A 25888-nucleotide genomic window follows, 5' to 3' on the forward strand; every position below is an offset into this window, starting at 1 on the left:
ACGCAGCGGCAAAATGCTTGGGTTCGATACAAATACAGTGCTACTCACACATCCATCACCGCCGTGCAAGCGGCAATGATCACATCCGTCACGCCGTTAAGTGGATGCACGCCATCCAGCGGGCTCCCATCCGGCTTGGTCGGCACGGGCACCCCTGCCAAACGCAACGCACCCCACCCTTCCGGGACCATCTCCAACCCTCCCTTGGCGTCATTACAATAACCCAGCACGACCGGGAAAATCCCTGACTCGGGCAAGCGTGGGTCCATATCGCCCATGCTGCTGCTCCACGGCGCATCGTGCACAATCGCCGTCACGCGGAACGGTTCGAACTTGGTCGGCGGCAGAGGCGGCGATGCTTGCGCTGTAGCGTCGAGGTCGTAGCGCGAGTTGGCGTGTGTGGCGCGACTGCTCGACAGGCCTAGCTTGCGCTTCCACCCCGACTGCCCAGCGGGAACCCGCTCAGCTAGGATGTTGCTGCCCGAGCTGACGCTGTGAGAAAGGGACGGTTCGCCCTCGGCGCTAGGCGAAGCACCCGGCATAGCAGCAGGGCCCAAGCTGGATCCGCCGGGCGCTGCGGCTTCGGACCCTTCCGAAAAGGGGACAAAGTTAACCCGCATGTAGCGCACCGCGTCCTGAGCTCGGTTGCGCCCAATGAGCGGCAGAGGAATGAGCATCGTCAGCGCTCCCGAAGGCACCGCCTCGATTCCCAACAACGCATGGTCCTCGTCCAGGTCTTCGAAGGGCGAAGGCGCACTCGAGTTTCGGGTCGCAGGGCGCAGCGTTCTGCTAGCCGCCTCTTGCTCATCCCACCCGTACACTTGCGACAGCGCCGAGGTGACGGCGTTGCGGTGGTCTGCACCGCTCGTGCCTCCGAGAAGCGCATGTCCTCTAGCCTTGTCCGCGCCCACGCTAGCAGATCGATCGAACGCCTTTTGCGTAGGAGCCTCCGAGCCCCTTCTCGAGTCTGCCGTGACGGTCGCATCCGGACAAGCAGTGCCGAACGCGGATCGTTGAAAGCTGTCCAGCGCTGCCTCAGTCAGAGCGAGCGGATCCGTCAGCGCTTCCCCTCCCGAGCTGACGGACTCATCTCTGGCCCGGTTGCCCCTCCTGTTGTCGCTGTTGGCACGACTTCGGCTTGCCTTTGAAATGCCATTGATAGACAGGGGCCTCTCGTTGTCCGTGGTCGGAGACATGGATGTCGGAGTAGCACCGTTCTCGGGCTTCCGCTTGAACCAAGAGGTGAGCATCTTGTCCTTCTTCTTGAGCGCCTTCTGCAATCCACTGCGACTGCGGCTCTGCTTGGTGCTCGCATTGATGGGCATCCCCGAGGCGGTGACCGGCGAGGTGGCTTGCCCAGACTCGGCCTCGTACGAAGAAGCCTTGACGCTGGCTGGTTTTGGCTGGTAGCGCTGTTGCTCGAAGCTGCCCGGTTGCCACCCCGCCGCGGCGCCCGACGCTTCCGAATTGGAGCTCATGCCGCGACTCGCCGAGGAAGTGGCTGACAGGGTGCGTTGCGCTGGGTCGGCTTGGAAGCCTCGCCGAGCCATCGGGATGGCGGCAGACCTCGTGGGCTCGCCAAATTTGCTGTGCGGCTGATCGTACGAGGTGGAAATGGCGCTGCCCAAGGTGGATTCGCGCGTGTTGGTCGTCGACAAGCCTGCTTCATCCGACGAGCCCGTGTCGCTGCCGGCGTCGCTGCTCGCAGGAGAGTCCATTGACGCCATCGAGTCGGGTCGACCAGATCGGGCCGAGGGCCAGGATTCCTCGGGATGCATGCGAGCGAGCGGGTCGCCGGGCAAGGAAGGCGCGAACGTCTCCGGATTGGTGCCCGTGGCTACAGCCTGTGTGTCGAGCTGCTGAGAGGGACGCAGATACGGCTTGGATCGCGATCGACGCAGCGGTACCTGATGATCGCGCAAGTAAGGACGCGACCTCGACCTTCGAAGCGTGGCAGGCGCCTGCGGTGACGAGTGAACGCTGAGGTGGTCACTCGCAGCAGCCTGCATCACGCGGCCTTGCGTCTGCGTGTGGCGGTACTGATGGAGCCAGCGATGCGTCGAAGCGTTGGCCAGATAGACAGGAGGGCAGATTCGACCCGAGGTGGGGCGGAGCAGACGGAGCTCAAACCCGGCCTTGCCAGAGAATGGAATCGAGCTGCGATGAGACGGACCGACGACTGCGAGCGGAGGCTGTCGCTGTGATGAGAAGGGCTTGGCAGAGGACTGGGACCGATCTCGGTGCGAGACAGCGGCGTCGCTCTCGTCCATCCATAAGGAACGGCTGCTGACGATGACAGTCCTCTCAGCCTGCGTAGCTGGAGGAAAATCATCAATCTGACCGCAAGTGAGGGTAGCGTTGGGCACCACGACCCACTTTTTGTTCCTGCTGGTTGTCTCGGCCACAGACCATTCGATGCGCTGGTGGCCATTGATGGGGCAGAGGATCTCGGCGGAGAGCTTGCATCCCTCCCAGTCATTGAGACTACCCACGTCGAGACTGTGCAGGCCCATCTCCTCGATCGAGAGAATGTCGAGTGGCTCGAGCGGGTTGCACGGCCGAGCGGTGAGGTGCGCCCACTTTGGGGGTGGATTGTATGATGGAGCACCATCACCACCACCGAATGTGGCGAAGCTGTCCCTCCATTCGATGGGGGTAGCAGGAGCGTCGGAGGAGTCGGTGGAGGCCTTTGTGATGGTGCGAGTGGGCTGCTGGCGGATGGGCGCAGGTGGCTTGGAACCGGTTTCTGTCTGCAAGCCGAGACTGGCGAAACCGCCGAGAACCTGACCGTGACTGATGGAGAAGCCTCTGGAGCGTTGCGTGTCGACGGTGTCGATGCTGGCATTTCGATTGCGAAGGTGCTTGTCGACGGCGGCGTTGAGGATGACCTGGGACGACATGATTTCGCGGTAGTCGGAGCACTCTGCTCGAAGATGGTGCGAGAAGCTGTCCTCGATCCCGCCGTTGAGTGCTGAATGAGCGGCGGCGAGATGGTCGTCGGCGCACGAGACGCAAAAGCTGTGCTGATCAAATTTGACGCCATTGTAGGCAGCCACATCGGATGAAAGGTTGGGACCAGACACGAGCGGTTGTGTTGTGTTGGAACGAGTTCGAACGTGACCTAGCGCTTGACCATGGTCGAGAGGCATTGAGTCGTTAGCGGGGTTGCCGCCAAGATCGAGACCGTCGAGATCCAAACGAAGGGTTTCTGCTGAATGGCGGCGTTGTTGTCGGAGGCTGGCGTGTTGAGAAGAGGAGCTAGCGGGCGCACGTTGTGGTCTGGGAGGCGCTGCAGCGGGATCGGCGAGAGGTTGCGGATAGGTGGGTATGGGAACGGACCTGGCAAGAACGTAGTCTGCGTGCTCGGCGATGATGCTGGGACTGACAGAGCTAGAGCTGCCGCTACGTCGATTGTGTCTCGGGATTCGATGAACGTTGTCGGAGATGGCGGGGGTGGTTGATGGCATGCTGTAGCGCGAGAACGAGTTACGACCTGCCGAACCTATTGAGCGGCGTTGAGGGGTGGGTATGGAAGAGGAGGAGGAAGAAGCCATTGAGGAAAGAGCTGCATTGGGCGAGGAGATGGATGTAGACGCCGATGCTGAGAGATTGCGAGAAGCAGAGGCGGCTTGGTCGGATATGGAGCGTCGCGAGGGTGGACTGGCAACGTCGGCCGGCCGACTGGTGGACGCCATTTTGATCTAATGCCGATGTTTGCTCTTGACAATGCCGGGCAGCAGGGCGATGCGCCAGCGTCGGGGGCAGTATGCTATCGCTCAGAGCGATCTTGACGTGATTCTCGGCATGAGATGGTGTGCGATTGAAGGTGCGACAGCGAGGCAATCTGCAGCTGATGTGAATTGGCTGAAGGCAATGGCGGTCGCTCGCTGTGGTCCGATGCTGCTTGCGAGGTAATTGGGCGGAGTGAAGTCGATGGCGACGACGGCAGCAGTTGTATGCGGCTCGGAGAGATGCAGAAAACGAGAGGGTGATGCCGAGTGAATCGTGGAACGAGAGTGCGCGACGAACAGAGATGTGAGGATGATGGCGATGATGATGGCGATGGCGATGGCAGAAGGTGCGCAACTGAGCGGAAGAGAGAGCTGCGGTGAATGTGATGTGTGTGCGAGATGTTGCAGGTGTGAGCGAGAATGTGACTTGTGACTGGAGAGGAGGAATCCTATCTGTTGGTCCGCTGCTGCTGCTGTTAGCCGCTCTCAGTTGAAGGCCGCGAATGAGCAGTTTGGAAGAGAGGGAGAGAGAGAGAGCCCCGAGAAAGGGTTCGCCTCGCTTAGGCTGGCCACGAATTAATGCGGTGACTGACTGACAGACTGACTGACAGAGTGACTGATTGTTCTCTGGGCCAAAGCGAGCGAGCGATAGAAGCTCGCTTCAACAGTCTATCGCCTGCCCAATTTCTCAAGACTTGCAGCGGGGCGGAGTTGCGACCGAGAAAAATGCACACACAATTCAAAATGAATAAAGTACACTTTTCGACTTTGCACTTTGACTGCACTACGCCTGCCGCCAGTTAGCCGAGTGAGAGTTGCTCGGCGTCCGACAAGTGAGGCTGCTCACAGACGCATCCATCGGCTGCCCACACTAACTTAGCTTGCAAATTCCTTCAACTCTACTCGCCAGTGTCTCGCTAGCACCACAGATCACCGTTCACGAATCGACTTAGGGTGCTGCCATCTTGACATGTTTCCTTCATCTTGCAAGCGACATTCAGCGAGAAGCTGTCGAAGCAAGGCAGAGCACAACACGCACAACGGTGGTGAGAGGGGTCCGTTTGGTCCCCCGCGATCCACGAGAACAAACGTGTGCTTGGAGAATGGCACGACCCTTTTCCCCTTCTGCCACGCGACGGTCGAGCTCTGTGGCGCTTGACTGTCTGCGCAAATTGATGAAAAAGCATTGCAGCTTGCTGCCCACGCCAACCCAAGCACGGCAGAAGCGGCGCTCGCTTGCGGCATGGTTCCTGAGGTCGTCATGTCGACTCTCGCCGCAGTCACTGTCGTTGCGATGCTTCTCAACTGACGAGGTCCTCACTCTCTTGATCTGTCGCCTCACTCGACCCAGAGTCGGACACGGTCGGAGTTCTGAAGAACAATGGAGTGGACGCCTCCTTCTTTTTCGCTCGAGTTCTAGACCGCCTTTATTTCCACCAGACTCACTCGCCATCCGCCCGCCATCAATTTCGACCTGCAACAAGATGCAGCGGAGTTGAAGCTTACCAGTCGAGAGATAGAGGGTGCGGTTCCGCACATTCAGCTTCCGTCGGTCCGTGTATCGACCTCCCATTGTCCTTGTCGGCGCGCAAAAGGCAGCAACCGCGTGGGAACAAAGACGCGAGGATCGTCCCGCTGCTTACTTGTGCCTGCGTCGATTGCCAACCCTGACGACGCTCGGTCCCGAGTTTTGGCAGCCGCTCAGGGGCCAGTGGTCTGGACGGAGGACCGGCTTCCGTGGTGTCATTTGCAATGAGCGATACCGCATTCACCAGGCTTCTTTGCAGAAAGCATGTCTCTGATAAGACAACTGTAAGCTCTAGCTGGCACGGGAAACAGTAACGTTTCCGATGCAATGCGCCCGCATTCGAAACATGACTCCTTTTTGCGGAGCCGAGCTGCACCATGCAAGCCCTCTCGATTCAGAGACAACCAAGCTGGGGTCAAGACCTGGCCATGGTACCGTACTTGGGTGCGGAAGAGTGTTTGCTGTTACCCTTCCAATGACTGCTTGTCGATTCAGTTAAGTGACTGAGCGTGCCTGTCGATCCTGGTGAACACGCGCGCAAGAGATCGAGTTGACCGGTGACCGACAAGGTTTGACCAGGCGAACGGGACCGTGAGCCTGCATTGGGGCGCGAAAATTGGAGCGACGGCAAACCATCAGCCACGCGAGGGACAGAAGCGCTTCGTTCAAGTGCGCACTTGACCGTAAGCGAGCTGTCACGTTGATCCCGCTGCCCGGCTTTACACGTTCTCTCTCCTTGGCGTCATGGGTTTCGCCTCAAACCGCTCGTCACTTTGAGTGTTTGTGAGACAAGCTCTTTCCAAAACAGGAAGCAGCACAGACCCGATTGGGCAAATTGTCCACCGCACTGAGGGGCCCTATTCGGTCTCAAATCGTTCGAAGCAACCACACGGCGAATGGTTTTGAGAGCCCGAATTTTTCCAATAAGGATGCTCTCTGTCGTCCTACCATTCATGAATAGCGCCACAAACGGCCACCATTCTGAATCAAAGCTGTTGCTCAGATCCCGAAAGTTCCCTTTCGATTACAGCAAGGTGAGAGGGCCAGCTCCGACCGTTCCTGATTGCCCATCCATCCCTGCTCTGATTGACAAGATTCGAGCAATGACGTCTTGCATTGCAGATGCAGTGAGACCACTCCTCTTCAAGCTTGCCGTCCAGACAGTGGGGATGGCTTCCATCCCGCTAGCCGAGACCAACACGCTCTCTTTTGGTGCAGATCGTTCATGCATGGGCCCTTTCCCATTGTATCGGTCGGCGATGATCTCCTCTGCCTCTGACGCAAGTGTCTCCTGCGACCGTCTCGTGCATCCGTTTCCTCACTACCATGGCCAACTTCTGATCTCCTCGACCTGGCGACATCGGATGAGTCTGACAGCGAAAAACCTGGCCATACGATGAAGCATACTGTATCAGTCACCTGACAAAGACATCCATTCTCAGCAATGCACATTGACGAACTCGTCCAATGCATTCAATGACCCCCCTTCTCGCTACTTCTCCAAAGGACCGCAGATCACGCCCTTCGCAAGCGGCCATGCACGTTCACCCAGCGTCCGCTCGCCAAGATGACGACCCTGCATCCAGCCTTCATTCATGCGTCCTCTGCCCCACCTTTGGATCATCGTACGAAAGCAGAGTGTGTAATTGAAACGGCGACCGGTGCACAACTCCGCCGCGACCTCTCACCGCACTCGGGCTGAATTTCAAATAGGGCTTTGTCACGCTGGTGACACGATCCGGTCTCCCAAGGGAGCGGTCTGGACCAAAATTCGGTTTTGTTAGAGCCACGAATGTGCACGGCGAGGTCTAACAATCAGAGGAGAAAAAAGTGGAGGCACGTGATGTCCAATTTTTGTGGGCGGTTGAAATTTTTGGACGGCAAAGCTTCTCGAGGCAAGAAAGGGTCCTGAGCTGTTTCTCCTCACACCATCCTTCGCCCGCCATCATCTGGCTCCGTTCGCACATTTCACTGAACATCCGCTACGAAACATCTTTGCAAAGCCACACAGCCAGCATTCTTTATCAAGGACACCATCAGTCATTCCCACGCGCCCTTCTTCTCCAGGCGGCAGGTCTCCAAGCTCCCACGCTCCTCGTCCTTGAAGTGCGTTTCGACATCGGACCGCCTCATCGATCGGTTGACCACGCTTGAGTCGAACCGTTCCCTCGCGCTCGACCTCTGATTGGCGCTTTACCAACACCACCTCAACGTCCCTTCACGACCCTATCTCAGCCACCCCTCCGCCGCGATGCAGTCTGACGACGTCATCTGGACCATCATCGGGCACCAATTCTGTTCGTACAAGATCAAGTCCAAGACGCACTCGACCTTTTGTCGGAACGAGTACAACCTCACTGGTCTCTGCAACCGTCAATCGTGTCCTCTGGCCAACTCGCGGTATGCCACTGTTCGTGAACGGGAGGGGATCGTCTATCTCTATGTGAAAACGGCCGAACGGGCGCATTCGCCACGCCGACAATGGGAGAGGATCAAGCTGTCCAACAACTACAGCAAAGCGCTGGAGCAGATTGATAAGGAACTCGTCTACTGGCCCAACTTTATCACGCACAAAGCCAAGCAGCGACTCACAAAGATCACGCAGTACCTCATCAAGCTTCGTCGCATCCGACTCAAAGAGGAGGAACAGCCGAGTTTGGTGAGCATCAAGAAAAAGACGGAGCGTCGAGAGGCGACGAGGGAGATGAAAGCCATGAAAGCCGCTCGATTGGAAAAGTCGATCGAGAAGGAATTGTTGGAGAGGTTGAAGAGTGGTGCGTATGGCGATGCACCGTTGAACGTCAACGAGGAGGTTTGGGCCCAAGTGCTCGAGTCGAGGAACCGCGAACAGGAGTTGGAGTTGGAAGACGAAGAGTCTGAAGAAGAGGACGAGGAGGATCTGGAAGAGATGGATCGGATGATGGAGGAGGAGTTTGAAGAGGAGGAGGGGGTGGGCGAGAGGGAGTTTGTCAGTGATGATGATGAGGAGAGTGAGGATGATTTGGAGGATTTGGAGTTGTATGACAGCGATGGCAACACTATTGCGGATGATAGCGATGCGGATGACAGCGATGACGAGGAGGATGGGGAACCTGCGGCGAAGGGCGGAAAGAGGAAGGCAGGCCCAGCGGCAAAGAAACCAGCTCGCAAGGGTGGCAAGAAGGGCCCCCAGATCGAGATCGAGTACGAGGAGGAGACCGAACCCATGACAAAGGAGGCCTTGGCCAACTGGTGATCGCCATCTCCAACCAGACCAACCTTCGTGGTCATCGCGCGCCATCGAATCGCTCATCCCGTCACCATCGACCCTGTCCCGTTTCGCGCTTCTCCGTTGCATCTCTTTCCCTCATCGTGTACTCTAGCCCATCCAAGCATTTGCCCGACCAATCACATTGTCTCTCGCCTCCGAACTCGAGTGTCGAGCGGTGAACGCGGTGCATTTGAGCATGGCTAGGCTGTCGACAGCGTCGCGAGAGTCGCACGGTGATCGCAAGAAGCAGTTCCTGCGCACGCCACCGTCACCTTCGCCCTCGACTCGTACTTCACCACTGGACGTCGCCTCGCCGCCGATCCGGATCGTGCCACAGAAGAGCCAAGACAGAGGCACAGCAGACCATAATCATGCACAGTCTCACCAGCCCGCAGAACGAGGAAACCATATTTTAAAACGAAACAAAGCGACTCCAAAACAGTGAACGATCGTGTTATAAAACGAATGTGGGTGCTATCCTGTTGTCCCACGACTAGTACACGCCACCATAGGCATCCTCATCATCGGCCATGGAGCTAGCTGTGGAGATGGGCCTCTGACCAGCAGACAGGCCTGCTCCACCGGCCGGGGTGAGGTTGCGCACGCTCAGCTGTTGCTGGTGTTGCTGTTGCTGCTGGAGCTGGAGCTGCTGCTGGTAGTGTTGTTGCTGGAGCTGCTGCTGCTCGTAGGCGTAGGTTTGTTGGACGTTGGGCAGGTCAGGTGTGCCAGATCGGCCTTCGGAGGTTCCGGGGCGACCGGCGGTGTCGTAGGTGCGGCTGGGTGGGCTGGTTGATCGGGTCAGGGAGGATTGGTGTGCGAGTCCCGCAGCGAGCGTCTCGGCTGCGTTGATGGACGCGTGGCGCTGGTCGGCGGATCCATCTCCGGACGAAACAGAGCCAGATCCGGCGTGGTGCGTGCCAGGGACGACGGCGCCGGGGACGAACGAGCCAGGAGACATGCCACCGCCGTGTGCGCGGTCGAGGTGGGCGTACGGGTTGGCAACGTTCTGCGCCTGCTGCTGACCTCGGCCGACACCAGCGATGGAGTACGGATCGCCGCCGAACGCCGCGAGGGGTGGCAGCTGGGGTGCGGGCGAGATGGCGCGCTGTTGACCCTGACCGAAACCAGGTTCTTCGAGGTACTGTTGGTCAGCGGGGTGATTAGCAAACGCAGCAGAGGGCGGGGCGTGGTAGTCCGAGTGCGAAGGCATCGAGTTCATCTGGTTGGCGTAATCGCCATCCTTGTAGTATCCGCCGACCATAGGCGCGTTCTGCTGCACACCGGCAGCGTGCTTGGCAAACATGGTCGGGGGACGAGGACCGCCCTCGTTGTGCGCTGCCATGGCTCCCATAGCGCCGGCGCTGACACCGGATTCGTACGCGGGACCAAAGTTGTTGTACTGGTGGTAGTGTTCCGACATTTCGGGCGACATGCCGCCGGCGCCTCCGTGGCCCTCGTCCGAGTCGAAGTGGTCGGGGATCATGGCCGAGTGGCGCTGGAAGGCATCGCGGTCGAAGGGGTTGCCCTCGTAAGGGTCGTCCTGCTTGCGGTATTTCTTGAAGAGGAAGCCAATGAGACCGGAAAGAACGACGATGCCGACCAGCGAGCCGGCGACGATGCCGATGATGGGACCTGCAGAGGAAGTGGCCGACTTGGGCGTTGCCGAAGCGGTGGCCGCAGAGGAGATGCCGGTGGGCGTGGCGGTGACGACAGCAGTAGCTGTGATGGGCACGATCGAGGAGCGCGACTGTTGCGGAGGGGGAAAATTATCAAAGAGTCAGTTACGTTGTTGCTTATGAAGAGAGGAAAGAAAGAGAGGTGAGTGCGTTGGGATGGGATCTTGGAGGGTTGCTTGAGATGAGGCGGGTCTTGCAGATGAGCAGGTCTTGCTTTTGATGTTCGAGACGGGGAATTTGCGCGGAGACTGAGAGGGATCTGGAACCAAGCCTTTGACGGCCATGTACAATCTTTGCGAGCAAGCGCATTTGGGAGAGGAGGGACAAGTGCAAGGAGACAACAGGGAGGCTAAAGGATGACATGGATGTGAGGGCCAACAAGTGTAAAACACAAACCGAGGAATTGTCCTTATCGTCGTTCGCCGTGGAATCGTCCGTTGATGTAGCTGTTGGTTCAGAACTGGAGACACTAACCGAAGATGTGGAGCTCGAGGTGGAAGTGGATCTAGTGCTGGAGGAAGTTGTGGTGGACGAAGAAGTGGTGGTGCTCGATGTGGAAGTCGAGGTGGACGTAGAGGTAGACGAAGAGGTGGTGGAGGAAGAAGAGGTGGTGCTGGAAGAACCAAAGAGAGAGTCGATGAGACTGCCGAGGGGATCGTCGCGGGTGGAAGAAGGGACTGAGGTGCTGGTGAAGAGGTTGCGGGAGAGCGAGGTGCTGGTTGCGGCTTGAGTGGTGCGGGTGGCGGCACGAGTGGCGGTTGTGGTGTCCGAGCTGTCATCGTCTCCGAGGCCAAAGCCACCACCCATGGGAGGAGCGTTGCTGCTACGACCGGGACCGATGCCATTGGCGCCATCTGCCTGACGAGCGACAAGCTGAGCGTCGTTGGCGTGGTCATCGACATAAGAACGAACAGCGTTGGCGAGCTGAGAGCCGTCGTCGTTGATGCGACGCCTGTGGCGACGCATGCGAGGAGCGTTCTGATCGAGAGAAGACATGATGAGGAGCGATGTATGCAGAGGAACAAACGAAAGCAAACGTCGATGGATGGCGAGACAAAGGCTGCAATGGTAGTGGAGTGATCAAAAGAGTGTGCTGTGGATGCGCGACTGTGTTGGTCGGGTGTCAAGTGTTGGAAGGGAACCGATGCTCGGTATACACGTGCCAGCCGTGAATATCGAAGCGGAGGGATGATTGGTGGGGAAGAGTGAAAGTACGGTCAGAGATGGTGTGGATGAAACGGATGGAGAGGATGGTGAAAGGCAGATCGAGGAGCAGAGCGGCACACGTCGACGCGAGGTCAGAGACAGCCAAAAAGGGCAAACACAGGGGCAGCAGGCTCAGATCAAACTCGAAACTGGGGTTTCCTGCCTGTCAAAGGGCTTCTTGCTTCACTCGGCCCTGTCTCGCTCGCTTCCTCCCCTCTCCTAGGAACCGCGCATCATGTTGATCGTCGCCAATGGTGGCTATGCCCCCACATATGATCATAACAGGCACACGCCCATGCCATCCATTGTTGAACGGAATGAGGAAGCGCGATCCAGGCCCACAGAGCGAGCGTGGGATGAAGGCGAAAAAAGTGACAGCATCGACACAGTGAGCAGCCGAACTAGAGCATTCCAGCTGCGTTTGTTCTCCCCTTGTGCCGTCAATCTCCCTCTCCATTGTCGCCCGCCACAACGGCAGAGTGCCGATAGCATCGTCGGCTGGTGACCGACCGAGGGAAGAGCGTTCGGATGCCCCATCCAAGTTCACGGCGCTCTGTTGGTTTCAGGCCGTGGTGAGTGTTGTTTGCTGGCATTTTCGACCATCCTCTGCTCCATTGCATCGATTTCGAAAAATCTGCATGGAATGTGCGTGCAGCCGAGGCGAGTCTCAGACGCGTGTGGTGCGCGTCGATGGTGCCCTCTCGGAGATGGAATCCTGCCCAAAAGAAGGCTCGCTGCATGGCTCCTCTCGCCGAGTCCGAGGCATGCTTCTCAAAACACACGTCGGCAGCTCGAGAGTGGTCGGCTGCATGCTGGTTGTTTCCTGCAACAGCACCAGCGCCTGTTCAACTGCACTAATGTGTCTGCAGGCCAGAACAAAGTGGGTTTTTAGGGGGTGGCTCGCTCGACCCTCGAACGATTCTCGCTTGCTGCTTGCTACAGCCGACGCCAGCTCGCTTCATCCAGACTCGAGGTTCATCTTTGACAGCGTCGATCCCTGTTGTTGAGCAGGGTCGAACTTGCTCTCGACGGGGATTGGAATGAGAGTCGATCGTGGAGAACCGTATCTGGTGGCCACGACAAGCACCAGGCATGCAGCAGAGAAGGCTTGAGCGGCACGAACTTCTGCAGGCTGTCGATCGTTTCCCAGTGACACACGCGCCCCTCGCAGCGGACCATGTTGCAAGCCTGACCCACGCCTTGCTGCTGGGCTCGTTGCTGCATCGTTGACCCGCCACTTTGACGCCGTACGCCGCCAATCAATCGCCTTACACCACAACGTCATCGATTCGCCCTCAGCAGGCCGCAGCTCGCTTGCTCTGGGGCGCAAGACGCCGGGTGTCCATGAACACCGTCCGTGACCCAGCCCAGCGGTGTGGCTGCGGATCGGGAGGATGCGAGGCTAGTGTCACCGCCTTGCGCAGGCGTGCATTCCAAATGTTCTCAACAGAAGCTTTCGCTTTAGGCGAGCTCAGCATGCCGTTCGACAGATGTGAGCGCTGTTTTGTGGGACGAAGAAATCAGAAAAGAGCCGCGAAAAAGAAGGCTCCAAAATCCTGGGCAGGAATCCGCTCTTTGTTAGGACGAGGCGAGACAACATCCCAGCGCAAACTCGCCCAAGCATCGCTCACCCTCACCTGACCCAACACAGACACTCCGAGGACAGATAGGTCGATTGCAGGGCAAAAAGCGAAGGGCGAAGGCGAAACGACGACATGGAATCGAATCAGATCGTCTATTTGTTGTGCCAGAAGAGGTTCCGCAAGCTGTATCATTCGCAAAGGCAACCCGTGGTCAGCAACGTCTCTCCACCGTTCAACCCTTTTCTTCTCTGCAACGTACCTGTCCCACTTTTCGGCATTGTGGTAGAGATAGTCCATGCTGTTGACCATGCCGCTCTGGATGGTTTCGCGTCGGTACTGGTGGAGGTACATGACGACGCCCCAGGTGATGGTGGCGTAGGCGGCGAACCAAGACTTGTCGGTGGGTCGGGGTTTGCCGGCTGGCCAGTCCTTGGGTGTCTCTGCTCGCGGCAGGAACGATGCGATGATCCTCGACGATGTATACAGCACAATCTATCCACCGGATGGAAGCTGTCAGCAACCCTTCCCTCTTTGTATCACAGCCTGGGAGGTGAGAACGTACCTGTTCGTTAACGGGCGTTCGCTCGCCGAAAACGTAGTAGCCACCGATCAGCCCGGCGACGAGACTGTGCCAGTGCGGAACAGGACCCTTGCCGCCCGTCGCCTCGTAGATGCGTCGCAGCGCGATGGTGAGGAACTTGTAGAGGGGAGTGAACGTCCCCAGGTTGAGCGCGTGCTGCTTGGTCGCGCGGAGGATGAACGTGAGCTTCTCACGAGGTGTACCGCGACCGAAGAGGAAGGTCATCACCAAAGCATGCGGAAAGCGAATCTTGGCACCGTACACAATGCCATTGCGGAAACCCTGTTGTTACGAGAAACGTAAAGAGGATGGTGAGTATCGGAATGGCACGGAGGGTGGGTTGTGGGGCAAACTCACCTTGAGGATGGTGAACAGATCATGGTAGGCTGGGTTGAGCGCAAGCTGCGTCAGGCTCTTCTGGAGGTCCGACATGGTTGCTGTCTATGACTGGGAGCGATTGAGAGCTGGGAGCTGAGCGGCAGGAACGGACCCTCCAAGGTGCTTGTTGCGCGTGTGCAAAGGCGGCAGCGACCAATTATGCAATCTATGATGCTCGAATGTTGCGATGTCAATTGATGACGAGACTTGCGAGTCTTCAAGACGGTTCCGAAGGACCAGATAGGATCGAGAACCGATGAATTAGCCGTGAGTGCTTCGAGCCGGTGTCTTGACCACTGTCGAACGTGAATGTATGCTGATCTGCCTATCGGTGCGAGTGGGTCAGTGAGCGTGTACGACGTTGTCTTCGGTATCGAGCGTGTGATCGTGATCGTGATCGTGATTGTGTTGAGGATCAACCAGATGATTGTCAGTGCGCTTGCCAAAAAGTGCAACCCATCCGGCTACAGATCGACCTTGTTTCTGCCGGGTCACTGACGCACGATGCTCTTGGCTCGGCTAACCACCTTTTTCCCGCTCGGACAATCTGGAGAAATCGAGGCAAAATGCGGAGTTGACTGGCTTCAGAGCGTGAAAAAGGGCGCCTGATCCCGCACGACAGGGGAAGAGACATGCGAACCAGCTCTTGGCTCTTCCGTGGTGCGAATCCTTCTTCCGCTTGTGCCTTCATACGACCCTTTCCCTTCGTGATCAGCTCACACACTATCAGACGATCGACATATTGGAATCAAATCGCATTCTGCTAAAACATGAGACAAGACAAAGTGGCAGCCCGACGGAAGGGTGGGCAGAAGAGAGTCGGCATAGCTAGCACAGCAGCTGCCAACAGCTGCCAAGGAGGCTCTCTTCCACCAACTACCGTGTTTGCGTCAACGCACGGGCTGAGAGCAACAAGAACGCGGGCAAAGCAAAGAAAGTACCGCGACTACACAAAGGACGAAGCCGGGTTACAGACAACAGGTATCGGGAAGCAGCGAACGGATGAAGAGCGAAGAACAAAAAGAGGAGCGGAGGGAAAGAATAGCAAAGGGGAAAGCAGGAACTATTGCGAATCTAGAAGTCGGAGGAAGAAGAGCTTTAACGAGACTGGTTGCCGTGGTCAATCATCTCGTTGTAGCCCACCACCTCCTCCTCGTTGAGCGACGAGCCTGCGACGCTCATGTGACCGCGATGGTTCAGAGGATCCGGCGTGTAGAGCGATCGCGAGCTCTGCACCATGGAAGGCGCGTCCGTCATGACCGAGCCAGCACCCTTACGCAGCGATGCGTAGTGCTTCATGGCCTCGTCCGGCGATGCAAAGTTGGACGGCGGTGCCATGCCCGTCTGCGCCGACACTGCGGGCTGGTGCTGGTAGTGCTGGTGGTTCATGTAGTCATCCTGGCTGCCGTTGGACGCCTTGCGCTCGAGGTGAGCACCGTCGAACATGTCGTGGCCGTCGCTACCCTCGCGACCAGACGACATCATGCTCAGCGCAGGGTAGGCCAGCATCGAGTTGCGCGCGTTGGCGTCGATGCTCTGTCGCATGCGGTCCACGTCGTTGTTACCGAGAAGACGAGGACCGTCGTGCTGATCAGGGCTCATGAGCACCTCGTCGTCGTCCTCAGCGTAGATGGCAGCGTCGGCGAAGCGCGAAGCCCGGTTGGTGTCCTGGCTAGCACGGTAACGAGCATCGACTTGAGGAACGGCAGGCGCATCGGGGTCGTAGTACGAGTCGACGAGTTGCGAACGGCGCGTGTTGCTCTGCTGACCCATCCTGTGGGGTGTAGACGAGGCCGCCTTGCCGTGTGCATCGCTCGAGTTGGCGTAGCTGATGCGCGAGACACGGTCACCACGCGTGGTGTCGGCGAACGAGATGCGAGAGGTGCGGTTGCCTTCCTCGTACATGGACAGACCGCGGGGCATGGCCTCGCGCATCTCAGCCTCGTTGGCGTAGCTTGCGCTGATGTCCTCCATCTGGCGGGGTACACGAGCACCGGCGGCGCCGCGACCAGCAAAGTTTCCGTTGGCATCCATCTCGCGCGATTGACGGGCGATATAGGAGTGTGGCCTCGTGCCCGGGACGGCACCCGCGGAACCGTCACCTCCGGCAGTCCAGTCGACTGAGATCCTGCTCATGCGCTTGTCCATGTTCTCAGCCCAGTCGACGGTCTTGTTGAAGCGCTTGATGTGGAGACGACGAATAACGAGACCCAACACGACAGCGAACACGACGAGAGGACAGACGATGGCGGCGGTCTTACCGGCGGGCGTCAAGTGACCGTTCTCGAGGAAAGCGGTCTTGACCGAGTTGGAGAGCTTTCCGAAGAAGCCTTCCGCCTTGGAAGCACCCTGGCTGGGGACCTCGTAGTTGGCGTTGAAGGTGGGACCCATGGGGTTGGACGAGTCCCAAGGCTCGTTGCCGGAGGGAACAATGTTGAACGAGACGGGGACGGACGAGTTGGTGTTGAGATCACGACCCCACCATCGAGGGTCGAGCTTGGTCTCGTAAAGCTGCTGCGACTTGGGAATGCCCTGGAAGACGTGGATGGGGAGATACTGGTTGGAGATGGAGGGCGAGTAGATGTAGATGTCGATTTTGGAGACCGTGTTGTCGAGACAGGACTGATCCCAACGAATGTCAGTGACGTTGGTGACCAGGACCTCCTGACCACCGCCAGGGCTGACATAGAGACCACCTGCAAGACATTTGGCCGAGTTGTCGATGGTGGAAGCCGACTGGCGTTTGACGACTCGTTGGGTCTTGGGCTGGACGTTGCGGTGCTTGAGTTGTTGCTGGTGGTGCAGCATGTGGCTGCGAGTGTCGAGAGTCATGATGGGCGAGAGTAGAGTGGGTTGCTGGATGGAGAGGTGGACGTCAAGATCGATGTTTGCAAAGTGTAATGAATGAATGTGAGCAAGGGCCGACCTGGGCTGACTGGTGCAAGGACGCGCTGGAACGTGGCGACTGAGATGAAGGGGCTGGGGGTAAGGAGAAGGGGACCGTGAGCTAGTGACGGATCCGAAAGGGGAATGGAGAGGGAGAGGAGTGGGGCGATGATGGTATGTGGGGGGGAAGTGAGAAGGGAACGAGATGATGGAGGCCAGAGTCCAAGACGAGATCGTCGCGGTGCAGATCTTGTGCCAAGGGGAAACGAGCGACGTGCGACCAGCGACAACGACGAAGAGCGAGGGGCAGACAAAGTTTGACACTGTGGCAGGCAGGCAGGCGAAACCAGGATCGACGATGATCTTCAGCCTTTGACAGCGAGAGGCACACCAGCAGTCAGAGATGGGACAAAGGAGGGCGAGGAAGCGTGTGTGTGGTGTCAGCCTCGAACCGCTGCAAGTTCGGCTGGCTCAAAACGAGGAGGAGGGGGGCGAAGGAGGAGAAGAAAGGGCGGCGGAGACGCGCAACACTTGAAACACACACAGAGACACATCAACACAAGCCTTTCGCAGTGAAAATGAGGCACAAGAGCAGTGAAAAAGCGAAATTCAGGGGCAAAGGGCTGTCGACTGCACCAGCACAAGAGCAGTGTTGGCTGACATCGAGCCATCGAAAGGAGCGCGTCAAAGCCGAGCAGCCCCCTTTTTTCAACAGCACTTGAGCAGCCTTTTTTTCGATTGATCGACGACCCGCAGCTCGACCTTGTCTTGGCTGTTCGACTGCAGAGAAACAAGAACGCGCTCGTTCAAGGGCAACACGCAGTCCCAAGCCTCATCTGTCGCCAGCCAGATGCAGACCACGTCAGATGTCAGCGTCGATTGACCTTTGTACCATCAAACAGCACTGGTCGGTTCAGGCTTCGGGAACAACTTGGCCTTCTTCTCTTGGCTGTTCCTTGCATCCGAGCCTCCTGACGAGATTAGCGCCACAGGAGAGCAGCGTCGTTGATTGCTCATGTCGCTCTTCGAGTCAGTCTCTGGAGATCTTTCGTCGGCATACCGCCCTCTGCAGATGAAAGTGGCTCTGCTCGGTGACGACTGCAGTTGGCATTCTAGTCTGAATGTTAGAGTTTTTGTCGTCTACAATACCAAGAAAATTGCGACTTCGGGAGCCGGCGACTTTTTTTCGACCCTGCGCAGCTCTGAGCCAAAAAAATCAGAAGAAAAGCGCAAAATTTGCCTTTCAGAGCTCCACCAACGTTGTCTGCATCCATCAACTGCTCCTCACTCACCTTCTCAGCGGCCAACGGATCACCTTCAAGATGGCAAAGAAGTCAAAGAAAGCAGACCAGTCCAAGGCGCAGGCAGCCGAACCCGTCGCTGCGCCGCCAGCCAACTTTGACTCGGAGCTCGACGCTTTCTTCAAGGCGGCTCCCCCGGCTCCAGCACCTGCTCCTGCTGCTTCGGCGTCGACAAGCAGCGTTGCAGTTAAGGCTGGGCCTTCCAGCTCAAAGAAGCGCAAAGCGGTCGAGCGACCCGTGGAAGAGACAGTCGAGGCGACAGAAGAAGCGCTTCTCGATGATGACGAGGACGACGAAGAGGATGACGAGGATGTAGAGATGGAGGAAGGCGATGGAGACCTGTCCAGCATCGACGAATCTCTCGACGACGAGGGCTCCCTTCTCTACAGCCAGAGCGAAGGCGAGGCCTCTGATGCAGAAGAGGACGAGGAGGACGACTCAGAAGACGAGAACGAGCCCTACGTCCCACCTCAGCACGAATCCGTCACCAAATCCCAACCCACCTCGACCGCCGCAAAGAACCCCAAAAAGACCTTCAAAGAGGCGCCCGAGCCCTCCGAGACGCGAGACCAACGCACGCTCTTCATCGGCAACCTCCCCATCGAAACCGCTCAATCCCGCTCCTTGCAGCGCAAGCTCGTCTCCCTGATCGAGTCGCTCTCTCCCTACCCGATCCTGACCAAGGCGCACGGTCTGCGCTTCCGCTCCGTCGCCTTCTCCGTTCCCACCGTCCACCTCGATGCGGACGACGACCACGACGCTGACAAAAAGAAGGCTAAGAAGGGCAAAACCAAAGAACGATCGCAGAACTATCGCGAGGCGGTCGCCGCTGTCGAGGGCGAGTCCGCCCAAGCCCCGCTCACCGCGCAACAAAAACGCAAGATCGCCTTCATCAACAAAGACTTCCACGAGAAAGCCAAGAGCGTGTCCGCCTACATCACCATCGCTCACCCCTCTGCGGTGCTCGCGCACCTGCACGACATTGCGCCTGCGAAAGCCAAGTCGAAGGGTGCCACGAGTGCCGGGCCTATTGCGCTGGATCCGAGGTTGACGGGCAGCGTGCTGGCCGCGCTCATCGCCGCCTTTGCCGACGGGGCCGACTTCCAGGGTCGTCATCTGCGCGTCGATCTGGTGAAGTCCATCTCGCCGAGCGAAGTGCTGAGTGCAGGATTGGAAAAGGTCAAGTCGTTCGATGGTGTGTTGGTTGGATCGAGCAACAGCGCCGTGGACCCGAAAAGCACACTTTTCGTGGGAGGCCTCGACTTTGAGACGGACGAAGAAGAGGTGCGGGCCTTCTTCGAGGGTTTGCTCGCTGAAGAGATTGGTGCCGCCGGTGACGCGATCACCATCCCGATCACGGGACTGGATGGCAAGCCTGCGCCGTCGTCGCTACTCGAGAGCCTCTCGTCGGAGTTCCCCTTTGTGCCACCGGAGAAGCGATCAACGACCGAATCGGTGACGCGCGCGGCGCAGTTCGTTCGCTCTGTCCGCCTCATCCACGACGCCGCCACGCAGATGGGCAAAGGCTTTGGCTACGTGCGCTTCACCTCGCAGCAGTGCGTCGACGAGGTGATGGCGGTGTACAATGCCGAGCAGGCGTTCCTCGACAGTCGCAAGGGCGTCAAAGGCAGTCTCGGTGCGAGCGCTGCCATCGCTGCGGGAGGCAAGGAGTTCAAGCGTCGTCTCAAACTCGGTGGACGTCCCATTCGCGTCGCTTACTGCAAGAGTCAGACCAAGACCTCCACCCCGCAACGCGGGGGCAAAAAGGGGAACAGGGAGGAGGAGCCAACGACACCGCGCAAATCGCCCTACGAGCGCTCGAGCGGCGCCCCTACACCCAATGGCACTTCGCCACACGTACTCGGGAAGAGGGTTGCAACGAAGATCACACCAGGCAGCCCGACAGCTTCGCGCTCGGCGAACCCGGTCGAGATCGCAAAGAAGGCGGAGCTGTACGCGACACTCAGCAAGGACCAGCGCAAGCAGATGAAGAAGGACGATTCCGACAGGGTCGAGCGCAGGATGGCTAAGAAGAACAAGAAGTTGGGCGGTGCTGCGGCGGGCGCGAAGGTGGATAGGAGTCTCCTGGCGGAGGGCGAGAAGGCGAGGAGCAAGGAGAGGGTCAAGTTGCGACAGCCTGCCGCTGGATCGAAGGGTCCGAAGGGGCCGACTGGCGCGGCGGGTGGGAACAAGAGGTTCAAGAGTGGCCCCGGTGGCCCGCCGAGGAGAGGGCCTCCCAAGGGCAAGTGATCAGTGACTGTTTCAAATGGCAATGCATTCATGACGATCTTTTCAATCCACAACTGGCCTGTCTTTCATGTCATTGGTTCAAGAGTCGTGGAATGCAAATGTGATTTGTGACAATGCCAGACATGCAGATGAAGGTGTTTCATTTCGGTGAATTGATCTGTCAAACGCCCCGCGCTGTCGATCTACGCCTTGCCTTTCTCCTCCTTCTCCTCCTGCTCGAGAGCCTGTCTTTGAAGCGCCTGACTGATCTTGCTCCTGGCGCGAATCTGTTTCCCGTAGAAGAACAGTACGAAGGGCACGACGCCCAGCACTGCTCCCAACAACGCCGAGAGCGTGCTCGCCCACTGATATCCGAGATTTCTATAGAGCTTTTCGACGAACAGCGGGAAGATGAACCCAAAGATGTTCCTTGCGAAGCTCTGCGCTGCCAACGCCGATGACGCATACACTAGGTATGCATCAGCAAGATAGTTAAACACAGCGAGGTAGAGAAAAAAAATCGAGACCATCGTAGTGAGGACGCCAACGATGGGACCAGCCATGGAGACGTTGGGGAAGCTGGTCCAGGCATAGATGAAGCAGCCGACAGGGAAGCCGACGGCGCCGATCATAGCAAAGTACAATCGCGCCTCGGGGCCGCGTGTGGGGAAGTTCTTGCGGTACAAGCGCTCCTGGATGGGGTTCAGGAGATTGCCGATGATACCAGCCCCAGCGATGGCGAGGAAGACCAAGCCGGTCTCTCCGGGAGTGTAGTTGTGTTGAGCGGTGATGAGTCCAATCGAGCTGAGAAGCATGTACATGAAGCCCCAGGTGAAGGAGATCCATAGGCTGAAGAAGGTGACGATTGGCTCCTTGACGAGGAACACCAATGGTCTCGTTAGCGAATTGCTGATCAGAACGCTTATACTCGCACGCTCGAGTTCGGCTCTTGCCTTGTATCGCGAATCGCCCGTGGTCTTACGCAGTTTCGCCGCGCGCCGTGTGAGAATGATGCTTCCCCTCGTCTCTCGCAGAAACAGCAGCAGAAGAATCAGGATGAACCCGGTATAGATCGCCTGAATGTGCTGAATCCAGCGCCACCCCAGTCTCTGATTCTGCTCAACCCAACCGGCCCAAACAGGCCCAATGCCCGTACCGAAGATCGCTGCCGTTGCGAACAAGGCCATCGGTTGCCCGCGCTCGCTGCTGTTCCAAATATCGGCGATGGTGCCGCCGACCATGGTGGAGCCGGTGCTGCCCATGCCGCCCTGAAGGAAGCGCAGGATGATGACTGTGGCGGTGTTGTTCGCGAAGCCTAACCCGACGAAGAGGACGGTGTAGCACAGGTGGCACACCAGGTACATCGGATTTCGCCCAAACACCTCGGATAGTGGCGCCAGGACGAGAGGCGGCAATGCAAATCCTAGCGGGTAGATGGCGATGCCGAGAAGCGACAGCTCGTGGTCGGTGATTCCCAGATCGCGCTCCATCGACGGAATGCCAGGGACATAGGCGGATGCGGTCGCCGCCACTTCGGCGGTGAACAGCACGCCGAGGATGGTGATGCACCACTTGCGCGTCTTGCTGAAGTTGAACGGATTCTCCGGGTCGCCCGGCGGGAAGTCGACCCAGATCACATCGTCGTCGGCTGACGCTTTGAGTGTTGATGGATCCGCCTGAGGCACCTTTTCGAGATCGCGCTCCGCGGCGGAGGAGTCGATGGTGGTGACCTGTTCCGACGCTGCGGGCGTCAGTTCGGCCGGGATGCATGCTGAATCGGATGTCGGCTTGATGTGGTCATCGTGCCGTGGTGGAGAAACGTCAAGAACAGTGCTACGAGAGAGATGCTGGGATGAAACAGAGTCGGTGCGCGTCCGTGACGAAGACGCTTCGCCCGTCATGGTGTTGGGTGTGCTATAGCCTGCAGAGTCTTGGGGGTGTGAGGCATACGAGCTCATGTTGCGCGCTGGAGTAGACGAAGAGATGTATCCATGGATGGGTATATATTGTCGAGCTCGTCCTTCTGCAGAGCCTCTCCTTGTTCGAGTGTCGAAGAGGGTGATGGTGGTAGATGGTGAGGAGAGCTACGTGCGCTTCTTGCCGAATGTACAGGGTGGATAAATAAATCTTGCCTCGGGGAAAAGGCCGGAGAGTTCTGCGCCCTGACTCACTGTGCCGCCTGCATTTGCGTATTTCCGACTGAAAAAAGCGGAATCGGTTAGCGACGGATTTGCAAGCCAAGACTGCCGGCGGACGGCTGTGACTCTGACACAAAGCGGACTCGACATCGACGTCGACATCGACATCGACAATGAGCAGTGCAGCTCGCTAGTGAACCGCGCATAACCAAGGGTCGACTTGTCCTCCTTTCTTCTCACCCTATTGTGTGCAAGACCCATCGAAATCGGTTAAACTTTGAATTTCCACGGCGGCCGCTCATCAGATTAGGTTTTTAATCTATCGAGTCAGCGCCTATCTGACTCGAGACTTTGACTCGTATCTCGTCATGGTGGGGACGACAAGGTGTTTCTGGAAGCAAGACTCGGCTTCATTCCGCGGTCATTAACAAGACATTGTGGACGGAAAGACCCAGCGGGAAGGCTTGGTGGGAGGACGCCAAGATGGGTTCCGGCGTCCGCAAGAAGCCGTAGTCGCCGGACGGGTCAATCCTCGCGGCAATGCATTCGAGCTTCCCTAGCTAGTAGGCATTCATAGACGCAATAGACGAAGCGGTCTTCATCTGCGGGGGTTTAGCTCAGTTGGTAGAGCGTTCGCTTAGCACTTTGTCTAATTTGCGAAAGGTCGCGTGTTCGACTCATGCAGTCTCCATCCTCTTCTTTTTTTGCTCTTCTCATTCCGGACCTTTGTGGCTCTTGTGCTGTATGTACCATTCACACACGCAGAAGGGGAGCACGCTCGAACAGGAAGTGATGCTAATGCTGCATTCATGCGTGCTGGGCATTCACTTGCGTGACTGGGCGGAATGCAATCGATCCGCGCGCTTCTCAAACGCATCGATCATCTGAGCGCTCATCTGCTCGAACACGTTCCCTGCCACCGCGCCGTACACTGGGTTCCGAAATGCATACACCAGGCTGAACCCCACCAGCGTCCTTCCGCCTTCCAAGGGCTCGAAGGTCCACGTTGTGGAGAGGAACGAAAACACCGGATTGGGCTGGACCGCCTCGGCCACGACGCTGCTGCTTTTCTTCCCCTCGTGGAGCGAGACTTGGGACGTGTAGGTTTCCGAGAAGCGACCAAAGCCGACAGTGAGGTCTGCGAGAACGGCTGGTTGAGGTGCAGGAGGCGGGGCCGGCCCAAGGACGCGCGAGTCTTGACAGTACGGCACAAATTGCTTGTACGACTCCACGTCAGCGACTACGTCGAAGAGTGTTTGGGCCGGGTGCGCGAGGATCTTGGACGTCTCGTAGATTGTTCGGCCTTGCGCATCCCGGTACGAGCGAGAGTCGGCGTCTTTGCTGGTCCCGGGCGCAGCGGAGGAGAGGGCGCTAGATGCCAGCTTGCCTAGGTCGGGCAGTCCGAAGAGAGTGCGCCTCGACAGCTGCAGCGCTTTTTCAGAAGCCGTTGTTGAGAGACGAGGTCGCGAAGAATAGGTCCTTGACTGCCCCAAGGGCACTCCAGCAGCAGTGTGCCCCGCAGCGTACGACGAGGACGGTCGGGAAGCACCCTGCAATGGCTGCTGGTAGTTGGACGGCCACGGTCTCGCAGCACCTGATCCACTCTCCCCTTTCACGCTGGCGTTGAGCGAAGCCTCGTCCTTCCATCCAGCCAGCTTTCGAATGCCGTAGACGTCCACCGGACCAAACACTTCCTGGTCTTCAATGGCGGCGCAGACCGCCTTGGCGACGGTATCGACGTGCAGTGGCGGAGTGGTGAGCAGACGCGACACGGACTGCGAGGAACTGCTGCCGGCTCCGAGTCGGGCGATCAATTGAGCGGGAGTCGGGATGGGAAGCGGAAGAGGTGGAGAGCGGTGCAGCGCTGCTGATGCCTCCAAGATGGCAGCTGGCAGCGTAGAGCCTGGTCGAGTGTGTGGGTGGTACATGAGACCGGGGCGCAGGAAGACCGGACGCACGTAGCCGTGTGATGCGTTTGAGTCGGTATGTGACTGGTCGGGATCCAGGGGTGACGACGATTCAGCGGCTGCCTCGTCCCGGAGTTCGGCTTCCAAGCCTGCTCCGTCCGAGTCTAAGATGGTCGCTCGGGGGGTGTCCTGGGATGAAGCGCGCGGTCGAGGAGCATGGTGATGCGCAGCAAGGCGAGCGATCGCCGACTCAGCCTGACGCTTCGTGCGAATGTACCTGGCATCGACCACTGGTCGGAAGAGGTCCTCGGCCGAGATGTAGATGAAGGGTGCCGGTGAGGCCAGCGACGCCGACGCTGACGTCCCTGCTGAATGCAGTGATCGGTGTCGTAAGGAGGACAGGAAAGTATGAGCGACGGCAACGGCGCTGTCTCTGTTCATATGTTCGTAGCTGAAGCGGCCTTTGCCGCGAGAAGATGAGGCAGCTGCCTGTACTTGGTTCCCATCTGCGTACTTGGCATCCTGAAGCGGATTTGAGTCTCCCCCTGATCGACCGACGTTCCATCCCCAACCTTTGGCGACGCCAGCGATCGCATTGCGAATCGGTGAGGCTGAAGATGATTTCGACTTGTAGTCCGACTCGAGTAAGATACCGACCGTATGCACAGCAGCTGTAGCACGATCAGCTAGATGAGCATACGATGCGGGGTCGAGCGCATCAGCAGCATGCCATTCGATGTTGGGATTTGATGACCATGCTGGACGGTGACCCGCGGGAGTGTGGTAGGGCGTTCCGGAGGGCGAGATGGACAGAACACGCCAGCCTTTGGCGAGAGCCGCTTTGGAGATGGCGCTACCGAGGAAGCCTGCACCTCCCACCACGAGGAGCGTGTGCTGCTGCATCCCTTTCCGGTAAGATCTGTGATGAGGGTGATGATGGTGAGGACCGAAACAGCGAGGAGAAGAAGGAACAGCTCTGTAAAAATGTGGAGCGCGAGGCACCTTGCTGTATCAGCATTATGTAACAATCCGACACGGCTCTGCACCCTTAGCCAAGCACACAAGCGAAGACTGATTCAGTGCCCTTGCTCGTCTAATATGGCAGACCCTGCAGGCTGCAAGCGCTTTCGGGATTCGCTGCCAGCCCAAGCTATAGTCCCAGTATGTGAGCTTGGTCTTGCCCGGTCTGACTGCCTACAGGAGACCAGCACTCTGCTGTTGTGGTCCTCAGGAACAAGAGGGTTCTACGGAAGCGCATCAAGCTGATATACGAGCGAAGACGATGCCGCCGAGGTTGGAGTGGGCTGCGCGACGAAAGTAGAACCTCGCTTCAGCTTCGCTTCGAGAAAGGGCTGCAGTGGACCATCGATCCCCATGCACAGCTGACATGCCATGTGCATTCGTTCATTCCTGTCCTCACTCTGCCCGCTGCGACCCTTCTTCCTCCGTCCCAATTAATGTAGGCCGTCAAACGGTCACTCAGCATGATGCGGAC

At 58.1% G+C, this 25888-nt stretch overlaps 8 protein-coding genes and 1 non-coding gene across 9 annotated transcripts; 3 read left to right on the forward strand and 6 right to left on the reverse strand.

Annotated features, from left to right (window-relative positions):
- Positions 1 to 44: 44 nt before the first annotated feature.
- Positions 45 to 3149, reverse strand: PSEUBRA_003372 (uncharacterized protein; the record flags this gene model as incomplete). The annotated part of the gene is made up of 1 exon (XM_016436494.1): positions 45 to 3149. One exon carries the CDS (start codon positions 3147 to 3149, stop codon positions 45 to 47), a length of 3105 nt encoding a protein of 1034 aa, XP_016292192.1.
- Positions 3150 to 7510: 4361 nt separating this feature from the next.
- On the forward strand, positions 7511 to 8494 carry PSEUBRA_003373 (Mak16 protein; the record flags this gene model as incomplete). Its single annotated transcript, XM_016436479.1, has 1 exon — positions 7511 to 8494. The coding sequence occupies one exon, from the start codon at positions 7511 to 7513 to the stop codon at positions 8492 to 8494; it is 984 nt and encodes a 327-aa protein (XP_016292193.1).
- Positions 8495 to 9002: 508 nt separating this feature from the next.
- On the reverse strand, positions 9003 to 11181 carry PSEUBRA_003374 (uncharacterized protein; the record flags this gene model as incomplete). Its single annotated transcript, XM_059465030.1, has 2 exons — positions 9003 to 10256; positions 10660 to 11181. 2 exons carry the CDS (start codon positions 11179 to 11181, stop codon positions 9003 to 9005), a joined length of 1776 nt encoding a protein of 591 aa, XP_059320651.1.
- A 1945-nt stretch (positions 11182 to 13126) lies between these two features.
- Positions 13127 to 13986, reverse strand: PSEUBRA_003375 (Mitochondrial inner membrane translocase subunit Tim17/Tim22/Tim23/peroxisomal protein PMP24; the record flags this gene model as incomplete). The annotated part of the gene is made up of 4 exons (XM_016436496.1): positions 13127 to 13157; positions 13234 to 13466; positions 13537 to 13836; positions 13912 to 13986. The coding sequence occupies 4 exons, from the start codon at positions 13984 to 13986 to the stop codon at positions 13127 to 13129; spliced, it is 639 nt and encodes a 212-aa protein (XP_016292195.1).
- A 1044-nt stretch (positions 13987 to 15030) lies between these two features.
- PSEUBRA_003376 (Protein of unknown function DUF4448) lies at positions 15031 to 16764 on the reverse strand (the record flags this gene model as incomplete). Its single annotated transcript, XM_016436488.1, has 1 exon — positions 15031 to 16764. One exon carries the CDS (start codon positions 16762 to 16764, stop codon positions 15031 to 15033), a length of 1734 nt encoding a protein of 577 aa, XP_016292196.1.
- Positions 16765 to 18140: 1376 nt separating this feature from the next.
- PSEUBRA_003377 (RNA recognition motif domain protein) lies at positions 18141 to 20369 on the forward strand (the record flags this gene model as incomplete). The annotated part of the gene is made up of 1 exon (XM_016436475.1): positions 18141 to 20369. The coding sequence occupies one exon, from the start codon at positions 18141 to 18143 to the stop codon at positions 20367 to 20369; it is 2229 nt and encodes a 742-aa protein (XP_016292197.1).
- A 182-nt stretch (positions 20370 to 20551) lies between these two features.
- On the reverse strand, positions 20552 to 22306 carry PSEUBRA_003378 (Major facilitator superfamily; the record flags this gene model as incomplete). Its single annotated transcript, XM_016436490.2, has 1 exon — positions 20552 to 22306. One exon carries the CDS (start codon positions 22304 to 22306, stop codon positions 20552 to 20554), a length of 1755 nt encoding a protein of 584 aa, XP_016292198.2.
- Positions 22307 to 23092: 786 nt separating this feature from the next.
- On the forward strand, positions 23093 to 23177 carry PSEUBRA_006473. The gene is given in 2 exon segments: positions 23093 to 23129; positions 23142 to 23177. It is a non-coding gene; the product is annotated as a tRNA-Ala (tRNA).
- Positions 23178 to 23310: 133 nt separating this feature from the next.
- PSEUBRA_003379 (uncharacterized protein) lies at positions 23311 to 25296 on the reverse strand (the record flags this gene model as incomplete). Its single annotated transcript, XM_059465031.1, has 1 exon — positions 23311 to 25296. One exon carries the CDS (start codon positions 25294 to 25296, stop codon positions 23311 to 23313), a length of 1986 nt encoding a protein of 661 aa, XP_059320652.1.
- Positions 25297 to 25888: the final 592 nt, after the last annotated feature.

This window comes from Kalmanozyma brasiliensis (assembly GCF_000497045.1).
Source record: "Kalmanozyma brasiliensis GHG001 unplaced genomic scaffold PSEUBRA_SCAF21, whole genome shotgun sequence".
Lineage (NCBI taxonomy): Eukaryota > Fungi > Basidiomycota > Ustilaginomycetes > Ustilaginales > Kalmanozyma > Kalmanozyma brasiliensis.